Here is an 11135-nt window from a genome sequence, read left to right on the forward strand (position 1 = left end):
TCATGAGTAGCAGGACACTACAGTGATCAATGAAAACCACTTGTTTGTCTATTTGTCTAATTTGATTGGATATTACATGCAATCATGAGATTCTGCAGAAACATTTATTTTGTCTAATTTGATTCCATGCATATGCAAGTTTAAAGAATAACTATGATACTAATAAGCCTATTCTAAATAGTTCATCGACTATATTTGTGTCCCTATGCATGTGCTTCAGCGCGATTCTCCAATCAATATTCAACTGACGTGCTATCAGATGACTGGCGCAAAGGATGGACTGCGCCTTTAAGAGAGGCCAGAGGCGGAGCCAGTGCGTCTCCATGGTGTGGCGTTATAAAACGCTTCCCAGCACAACACCAGAGAGATCTAGAAGTGTCAAAGTAAAGCCGGAGCGCCGTCAGCCTGTAGGCGTCCTGTTGATGCACCAGAAATCTGAAGATTTTAACAATTCCACTAAAACCGGAGAAAAATAGCAAATTATTATAAGAAAAGAGGACTGTGCGCGTCAGACAGCGAGGGAGATTAGAGGAGTTATTTAGGTGAGTTTGTAATGTTATATTTCTGTTTGGGGAATAGCCTACTTGATGCAGCCTTATCATCACACTCTTTACCTCTACTTAATTTCATTTTTTTCATGTACTTTTTAACTAAACATACAAAACAAACGAAATTGGCGCAACTTTGAAATCCTACTTCTGACAAATAACTTACAAACAAAATTTATAATCACATGTTTTTTATTATGCCAGTATAATAAAACAAGTGATTATTTGTTAATCGCTTATACCTATTTAAAGAAGCATTTAATTTAGGGGCTGCAGTCTTAGTTCCAGATCCCATCTATAGATAAAAAGGAAATAATACATTGTGTATCATCTCTCTGCTCGGCCTTGCAAAATATCTGCCCAGTGTTGTGACGTGAGTCACCTGGCTGCTACAGGGCTTTTAACCATTATTATCTCAATCCGGTAAAGTGAGGGGGTGTGCGCGCTGTTTGCTTGCAGCACAGGTAGAGCGGGTATGGTTGCTCGGAAACTGCTGCAGGGGTGTCAGGAGCGGGGTGTGAACCGCTGCTTTAAACCTCTGACTTCTACTACCAGCTTTTAAAATCAAAGAGAATAACCGACCTATTATCTGTATTATTATTTATTTGTTAATAAGACTTTGTGGAACTCCTTATGCGTAAAAAGACCCACATGGTCAGAAGGTCAGAATTAATTGACTGAAAGAATTTCTCCTAAGGAAGGGGGGGGGGGGGGGGGGGGGGTACATCTTTTGTTTAATCATGTTGCCTGTAAATGCGCATGTGGTTGGTTGGCTGCCAGAATGGACAGTCTTTGCACCTGTTGCAAGAGGAAGCGCAAGCCTCAGGGGCTTCATTATCGAGGATCATGTTGCTTCCCGTCTCCGCCGAACCGAATCGACAGCTCAGAACATGAGGAGGAGGGAGAGGAAGAGGGGGGCTGGGGATCCTGCATGCGTTGTTGGGCAGTTCGGCTCGTCTTGTTACCCCCCTGTGCTTCCTGTTGTTTTAGAGCTTTGTTTCTCAACAGCTGTCAGGTCAACACATAAATATGAGGCTCATGGAAAACAGGGGTCATCACTCCTTCACAAAGCAAGCCTGCTGTATAAGCAATCTTTGCAACACTTGGACTGGTGTAGGAACATGCACCAGTTGCACATAATAACTTCTATAATGTAAAGGTATTATAACAGAGTCATTAATGGTGCTAATTAAACTGGATTGTTGCACACATGCTTGTTATACAGATGCATAAAATAGGGTTTTCTTGGCTGATTTGATTTTATGTTTTGTTTTAGATGTAATTACGTTTTTTTCCCCTGTATGCTTTAAATTAATTCTCTAAATAATGAAAATAAATTAAATCTGCTGCAAGCCATTTGATAGAGGTATGAATTTCAATAACCTCCCCATTCATTTATCCAATTTCGTTTAGACCTATATTAGATTTATTGATGAGTTTTCAGTGCTAAGGAAAGTAAAATTGGACGATGCCGATTTAGACTGGAGCATCTTTAGAATTTGGATTGATAAACAAACACCCTTAATTAAACTTGAAACTTCCTTACATCACAATATTGCCGGATTTGGAAGGATGTGAGATTTTGAGAACTTCCATATCTGATATTTAAATGTTGTTACAGAAGCATGTAGAAAGCTGTTATTATTTATTAGAAGTGGTACACATAGTTTTGTACAACCTCTACTAGTGAACATTTTTTCTTAGTGTTGAAATCCATTAAATGGAGAAAAAAACATCTCTTGTTATATAAGTGTTGTTAAACGGCAATGGTAGTCGTGGTAGCACCACAATTGGCAAATTCTGCAATTTTTTCCTTAACTGCAAATTGAACATGATCAACTTGGTCAAGTAATTCCTACATCTGATATTTTGCTTTCCCACACAAGCCAAATACACAATGATTAAATAGGAAATATGTTTTCGGCTTCTTGTGACTAGGCTGGGGTTGCATACACATTGAAGCTGTTAGTAAGTAGGTAAATATTATTAATTGCATGTTTTCCATTGGTTATTGTAAACAGAACTTTGATCTTGATTGTGGAAAATCAAATAATATCCCTCCCTGAAGCCATGATCCTCAATGTGAAAGTGGGGGTTTGCAAGACAGACTCAAGTTCACCTTCCAATATAGAACCCCTACATATAAGACCGTATAAAAGTTGCAGGTGCAATATTTCTGTTTGGATTTCTGATGGTACCAATACAGTTTAAACAGCAGATAATTGTTAAACTCAACCTCTATTTACAAATAGGTTTCTTTTGTGTTTGGATGTATATAACAAAGAAAATGGCAATATTATCATCTGGCATTGGTACTAATAGTTATAAAAAAACAAAATATTTTAATCTAAACATCTGAAATAATTAGTCATATCAAATTGTCTTCCTGACCATCAATATGCAACGAACTTTGTGGAATGTCATTCAAAACTCCAAGATCCAACTTCCATAACAAATCAAATGTATAATTGTCGTCATTTGCTTTTGCTGGAAGGTCCCCCAAATCAGATTTTGTTTAGGAACTCATACAACCTGTCTGAAGAAGAGAAGGTTGTGTTGTTTTGGTAAAATATTGCAAAAAAAAAAAAGTTAAGTTAAAAATTATCTATTGTTTATACATGATATGCTGAAATTGTAAAGAAACTACAAAAATCCAACAGCCATTCTGAGCACAACTCAACTTAAACAGTGACATATGTAAATATGGTTTCTTCGTCACACAAAAGCTGGATCAAGTTTTGCTCCCAGCGCACAAAATTGACCCCAGAAATATCAATATGCTTCAAGGTTTCCACCCCTCTGAATATTGTATCCATTGTGTGCTGAGGCCTCACACATACTTGACGACACATGCATTCAGGTCACTAGGAGTTCTTGCAACATCGAGCCAATACGCAGTAACAGGAGGAGCCCCTTATAGCTTCCTATTCAGGAGGAGCAGGATTGCAGCACTGGACCATGAACAGTCAAGTTTTAAAATAAACTAGAACCATTGTGAAGCGCAGAAAAGAAAATTGAAAGTTGGCACTTACTCTCAAAGCCACTAACTATCAGTCAAACATGGAGAAGAGACGGTGAATAAAAAAAGAGGTTTAATTAAATCTATAAACACATACTACATTAGCATAAAACTGTCATAGAACTAATTTTCACTTGAAAAATATACAACAAAATCAATCAAGACTACCTCCACAGTTTCCAGATCTTAACGTAAACCTTTGATTCTTGTGTAAAGGTAACAAGTATTGCAGATGTTATGTTGCCTGAATTGATTATTTGGTTCCCAGAAGATTTCCTGAACTCCCAGTAGTACCTCCGCAAGCCATTAGTGAAGACTCCTGGTCTAGCTGTTTCCTTTTACCCCTTCTTTTTCCTCAGTTTTTATTTTCTAACCATCTTGCTCTTTGTGTTTTTTAGGTAGAGCGGAGAGGCAAGGGCAGCCAGCCGGGTGATCAAAGTGTTTCCTGGCTTTAATGCGATCCGACTGTGCCTGGAGCATGTCCACAGTGGGCTTGACTGCCCAGGAGATCTCTTTTCCCATAGAATACCCCTTCCTCCAGGGCAGAAATTGTCACAGCATGGCTGGATCCAAGCCCTCCTGGAGCTACCGCCATGAACCCACAGACAAGTGAGTGTTCAGCTCCAAAAGTCCATTGTGGGGCTTAGGTATTCTGACAAAATATGTTTAAGTGAAACTGTTTAGCTTGGTCTCATATTTATTGTGAACAAAAAGATGTATATCTGTGTCCTTAGAAATTCTGAGCATCTAACATTCATCATGTTTTGTCTAACAGTTTCTACTTCAGCATGGACACACATATAGACCGAGGTTACCAAAGTCAGCAAAGAGGGTCACCTCAAAGTCATAAGAGTAAGTGCACATTTTTTTTAATGTTTTAAATGTTTTCCTTTTGTGATTTCTTTTTTTTTCTTTTGAAAACACATTCCATTTTTTTGACATTCACTGACATTGACACATTTTATCTTCAAGTCTTGTGACACTGATTCATTGATTTCTGTGCTGTGTCTTTTCTTTGGTAGAGTCTAATAGCAGTCCTAAGTCTCAAAGATTACTTCCAAAGAAATCCCGACCCTCCCATCTGTCCTTGTCCAGTAGTGCAGAACCATCCACCCCAAGTCCTGCAGATGATGACCAGGTGGTTCCCTCATTTAAGAGGCTGTCCTTCTATGAGAGCAGCCCACCTTCAACGCCAGATAGATATTCAAAGCCCCTGCCGCCCATCCCACCACAAACGGACATCTCCGCTGAGCAGGCTATGGACAGTGAGGTGGAGTTTTTTACTAGAACGGATGACAGTTGTCGCCTTGTGTCCAATGAAGAGCAGTATTCCAAACCTTCTTTTCGATATGGACTCTCTAGCAGAAGGAGCTTGAGGGACCCCGGAAAAATAAACTATGGTTATAACGACGGACCTTTAGGACCACAAACTCAGCAGCAGCCCCAACCCCAGCACCACCAGACACATCCCCCGCATGAAGTGCGACAACAGCAGCGACAAGAGCCACCAAAGCATGTGGTCTGTCCAACACAGCAAGACAAAGCTCAAAGGAAGTTGCGACGTTCTCACTCTGGCCCGGCAGGATCTTTACACAAACCCTCACTGCTGCGCCTTTGTCAAAAGCGTTACACCAATGGCACAGGTAAATCGGAGGTGCCACCGCCAATCCCACCCCGCAATACCAAGACCGGGGACATGCGCCGCTGGTCAGCAGAGGTCTCGTCTGGGGCTTACAGTGATGAGGACAAACCACCCAAGTTGCCCCCAAGGGCCAGAGGCATCTCCCGAACACCAAGCCCATCCAGCATCCCCACATATGCAAACGGGATCATGCCCCCCACCCAGAGTTTTGCACCAGACCCAAAGTACGTCAGCGGGCGTTGTTTTCACAGACAGAACAGCGAGGGTTCTCCATGCATCCTCCCTGTCATGGTGGATGGGGAGACAAGCCACACACATTACTACCTTATGCCTCAGAGGTCTGTGTTTGCAGATTCAGATTGTGACTGCCACACCAAGAGGAAAGTAGATTTTGTTTAATTTGAGAGGTTCTGATTGAAGTAGTAGAGGGACTGTACCACTTCACAAAACAATGAAAGAAGACGCTAACAACCGTCTAACTGCTGCTTTTTACTGTTTTCTTTTTTTTTTTTGGCTAAATACCCACACGTATTCTAAACTCACAGGGTATGTGTGTACTGTATGTAGTTACTGTTAATGTTGAACAGCTATCACAACTAAGATGCGTCATTGGACTAAAGATTGTGATCAAAAGCATTGTAGAGCTTATTTTTGATATGATCTTATTTCATAACATTCATTACTGTATTGTGTTTTTTTTTGTTTTAGCTGTGGTTAATGATGTGGTACAATCCGATGGTGCAAGCGGGCCTTGCACCTGATGTGCACAGTGTTTTGTGTTTAGAATGGTGGGGATGTTTTTTTTTTTTTATGTAATGCACATCGGGCTTTCTGTGATGCTGCTTTTGTATCTTGCAAGGGACAAAAGGTCAGTAAATGTAAACCATGTAACACTTAATATATGAAGTCTAAACCCAAGCCCAGTGAACTTTTTTTTATTGAAATGAAGGATCCTAGCCAGCAGTGTGATGTTGTATTGCAACATTTCTGAAATGTAGTTCCAGTTCTGCTTGAGCCATGTTTTCTCCACATGGCAATTTGTTTCTGGTAGCTATTCTTGTTTCCAAAGGAATCTTTGGTGCAGCTTATATGGAGAAGTTGTCTGTTGATGAGAGCGTTTGTGTTTGTGCATGTGATATACAGTAGTTTAGAGGTGAACCTTCTGCAATATGTAGAGAATTCTCAATGCATCCTGTTACTGTGTGCTATTTTCTTTCCACGCACAAGTTCATTTACTTTCAGTCTGTTTCCAGGTCTGATTTCCTGCACAGCAATTGTGCTTGCTATACTCACAGAAATTTCCTTGAACTCTTAAAGTAACCAATAGTTGCTTCTATTTGTGTACAGATATCTTTTTTTCCAAGTTCTCTGTCAGAAAATCAACAGAAAGACCCCCCCAAGTGATATTCAATTTGGCCTCTGCACTTCTAAAACATAACGAAAGTTCCAGGTACTGTTTGTCTGTTAGCACTTCTGCAACTTATGTTCAAACTTCCTGAACATGCCCATTTTAATGTTTGAATGCTTAAATTAGAAATTGATATATTGTATTTCGGCTGTATTTTAGATTTTGGGCAACAAATCCAAAAACAACTTCTCATCATTCTCAAATCTGACTATCAAGGCAAGATGAGCTCAGGGTTACTTATGGTTCAAGTTGTGAAAAAGTATTACCAAATGTTTCTATTCATTTAATGTTTCCTCTAAAGTTGTCCAAAGAGATGTGGTAGAAAGCTCAATGTATGACTTAGTTCTAACCGGATATCCATAAATGGGGTTTTGAATCAGGCAGGTTGAAAATCAGATAAGTCAGTCCAACCAGTTTATACAGATGCATTGCAGAGACAGCACAGGGTTTACCCTCCTGTCTGCTTGACACAGACTTTCCTGTTCTGCACATGCATTCCTAACCTTATGTGGTTGCAGTGGGTGTGGCCTTAAAGACTTTGGCTGCTGGCAGCCAGGAAGAACGTATGAGTTTTATTGTCGTAGATTATTCACCAAGCACCCGGATGTTGTGAAAATTGTAGCGCATGCATAGAAGTAACCCCTTCAGTATCAAACATGGTGTTCAGATTTTTGGAAATATAACCTCTGAGGTCAGTCAGTCATTGAAGTCTACTCTTCCTTCCTTTCTCCATCCTCTTCTTTCTCACAGGCTTTGCCATCCACAATGTTGCTTTTTGACCTAAAAATCTGAGATGTTTACATCACACACTATTTAATCTTAAGGTATTCGTTTGTCTTATGAGAAATAATGAAACTAAATGAAGACTAGTATATCAAGAAATAACTTCTCTGCTGTGGTTGAAATGAAATGCACTGGGAGAGTTTAGTATGCTTTGTACAGTATTTAAAAATTCCATTTGTTATTTTGAATAGCGAAGTCTTTTAAAAGAAAGCCAAAATAAAATGACTTATTTATGAGGTTGCTTCAGTCTTGTTTCTTGAATCTGAATGAACTCAGCTCCTTTCAGCTGTTTGGCCTGTTTTATCACCCACACGCCCTCATGCTGTGCTTTATTGTTATTGGCCTCTATCCAGAGAAAGAAGAGCGACAGGTGTACAATCTTCCTCTTCCTGGTTAAAATGCAATTTCCTCCTTGCGTGACTGCTTAGGTTCTCTCTATCACCCAGCCTTGCAAACAAAAGTCTTTTTTTTTTCAATCCACTTAACATTGTTTTTTTTTGTTTTTTTTCTTGTGTAGAGTACAGGTGGCTGACACATGGAGGTCAAATTTCCCCTAACTAAGCAGCAAATCAGCTGCTGTTATATTATACCCATTAAAACCTCTCAGCCAAGCTATAATTTGTGGTTCTGCAGATTAAGTGTTGGTTTATTTATCTATCTTTTAACAAAGGATGGGAGCTTAATCCGTTCAGGTAATGCACAAACCCTTTCTCTTGCTTCACTCAGGCAACATGCTAGGCGACAGCATGAGCACCCACAATGAAAACCAAAGAAGCAAAGACTATGCGTTTGAAACATTAGCTATGTTGGAAATAGGCAGAGTTTATTATGAACTTCTGAATACTCAGGAAGAGGATTTTGGACCACAAAAAAAAGGATGTAAGGGATTTTGTGTGATTTATTTTCTGTCTTATTTTAAGAGGATGAGGGATATTTCTCTAATTAGTTAAGCGGGACAATCTATTTATGTTCGCTTTCTTTTTCCTTATTTCAAGCACAAAAATTTGTCATAACTTCTCTTTCACCACTAAGTTGTTTTACTTTAATTCAATGCCGTTAAGTGAATTTAGTTTAGGCATAACATTTTTATTCTAACCTTAACGTTCTTACTAATTGTCAGACAGGTGAAGCTTGTTCTCTAGATAAAAACTATTATAAATATGATTAAAACCTCGGTTATTGTTTCCCACCCTCTACTGGCTAGCTAAGAAAAGGCACATTATGTTTTTTGAGAAAAATATATCGATATGCAACTGAATGTAAATCATATGAACAGAGGTTGTTTAATACGGTATATAAATCTATACTAATATAGATTTATATAAAATTGATACATGTCAAATGTTACTTCGGGTTTTTATGTAACAAACAAACCCCAACAACTTTGAATTTGTTTTTTTTTTAGAATATTTCAATGATGCATAAAAACATATCTTCAATATAAAAATGTCAGCCTTCCTTAAAACTTTGTCCAAACAATGTTATTTATATACTTGAGACTTGCTTTGCATGATTTACTGCATCAGTCAGTAAGGTTGAGGTGTTAGAGCAGCTGAGCTGCCTCAGTAGCAGCTTTCAGCACATTAATAAAGTGTTTTTCAACTGAATTCAACATTCCAACCCCTTTTCTGCTTAGTCCAAATAAGACACTCCTGACATTGTCTGTGGTTCAGGAGTGGCTTTACAAAAGTATTGCAATAGTTGCAGCAAATGTCTGTGTATGCTGTCCTTTTTATGTGGAACAGACTTTTTCCTTCCACACAACCTTCCACACCGTAGATATCCTTGGACACAGCATTTCGTTAACAGCTAATAGGAATGGCTCACTGTCACTGCTGGATAACTGGGATTTGGATGTCACATTTCATTATAACATATTCAGATTGTTCAAAGAAACTGAATGTTGGTTATTTTTTTTACCTGTTAGCTCGATCCCTCTGCATGGATTTTGCATGTGTGTTAAAACACACATACTTACCTAAATACTTCACCTTTCTACCATAGTTCAAAAATACTAAAGTTAGGAAATTTAACTTTACTAAAATGGCTCATATTTTTGGATGAGTATATAAATATTAGTCCTCTGCATCTGTGTGCCGGCTTGTTATACTTTAGTGATCTGTTCATGGTGTACCTTTTACCAAAAGAATGTATGGATGATTAGCTGAAAGCCATATTCATCCTGGTTAGCAGAAATTAAACACCCCTCTGAGTCCAATTAATATTTATTGCGCACTGTAAAGAAAAAGGCCTTTTTTTATTTAATAAGGTTTTACCTATATAGAAATGATAAAAGACATTCAAAGCAAAAACAATGTTGCTACAGCAGCAATTTATTTTAACAATTTAAAGGTGATAATGAACAACACATAATTTACCAAGCGCATATATTCAAGAATAAAGAGTTTATCTGATAAGATAAAACTATTTATAAGGGCTCCCACTTTGTTTCAATTATTTCTGAGACCATCATTACAACATGTATTCAGAAAAAGAAAATAATATGTTCAAACTAATTTTCTCGAAGATACTTTGAATAAAACATCCAAAAACAATAAGCAGAGCCTATTAGGACTCTTGCAGATAAGATTTTACCTGTGAAGTACATTGCCACAAATCTTAAATATAAGGAGGCCTGTCTTTTTGTTTGGATGCATTTTTCTTGTAATTTGCTCTGAATTTAGCCAACCTGAGGTTCTGCTTGGTAAATGTATTCTTAGGTTTAAAAAAAGGTTGATACATAGTTTATGGCCGCTAGATGGAGACAAAGATCATTTATGTTTTCATTCAGACTCTTACGTCCAAACTGTATTGTCAAATGGTTCTTCCTTAGATAAAGAGAGCGATTATTACATTATACTGTAAGATATTCTTATTAAAATCACAGTTGCTTTACACACGGATCACTTTTAAAACAATAGTTTAAATATATCCTTTAAAATCCTAAATGCATAAATATTCTCAGCTCTCATCTTTTCCCTTTTGATAGTTAAAGTTCTTAGTAAAAACATACCCGCCATCTAGTGGCAGGAGGCTGATACAGCCATTAAGGAGTTTTAGTGGGAATTTATTGTTGATTAAAATATGAATGTACAACTAATTATAATCAGATCATTAGCTTAAAAAGGGGGAAAAAATATACATTTAAAACAAGTGTCTAAGCTGTTATATAAGACGTTTACTTTTTACCTAGACACTTGATTGGACTGATTCATGGACAAACATCCACCCCAAGAAAAAGGATTATACTTTTATTCACATTCACATAAAAGCTAGAGAATAGACTATTTGTGGATTTTAAAACATCCTCAAAATACTAGGATGCAATATAAGGAATATAACCCTAAGTGAAAGACCAGACAGATTTTTTAAAATGCACTGTTCTATTTATAGCTACAGTTTGTGCTGTATTTTGTCAGAGTGAATTGGAAAAATCTCACTCAGTGATAAACTGGTCAGGATACATTGCTCCTCTTCTCAAACCCAACGCATATTTTGGCAACAGTTTGTCCGGCTCTTTTCAATTAATCTTTTATAAATAACAGTCCTTGCTTTTTCTCAAAAACACACCATCATAAAATTACTCTACATGTATATTCACATCCTGGGAAGCTAAATTTAAGATCTTTTTGAACAGATTAGGCCAAACAGGATTTATTGGATTGCTTGTCTCATTATAAGACTGCAACAAAAAATAAAAAATCTTAGGTCTACTATAGCTCTCAATGAGTAAAA

General features: G+C 37.8%; 1 protein-coding gene across 1 annotated transcript; it reads left to right on the plus strand.

Annotated features, from left to right (window-relative positions):
• The first annotated feature begins 358 nt into the window (after window positions 1-358).
• On the plus strand, window positions 359-7641 carry errfi1a (ERBB receptor feedback inhibitor 1a). Its single transcript, XM_038272462.1, has 4 exons — window positions 359-542; window positions 3966-4176; window positions 4343-4419; window positions 4590-7641. Exons 2-4 carry the CDS (start codon window positions 4022-4024, stop codon window positions 5606-5608), a joined length of 1251 nt encoding a protein of 416 aa, XP_038128390.1. The 5' UTR covers window positions 359-542; window positions 3966-4021; the 3' UTR covers window positions 5609-7641.
• The last annotated feature ends 3494 nt before the right edge of the window (window positions 7642-11135 follow it).

This window comes from Cyprinodon tularosa, unplaced genomic scaffold (genome assembly GCF_016077235.1).
Source record: "Cyprinodon tularosa strain WSP-4 unplaced genomic scaffold, ASM1607723v1 ctg830, whole genome shotgun sequence".
NCBI classification, from domain to species: Eukaryota; Metazoa; Chordata; class Actinopteri; order Cyprinodontiformes; family Cyprinodontidae; genus Cyprinodon; species Cyprinodon tularosa.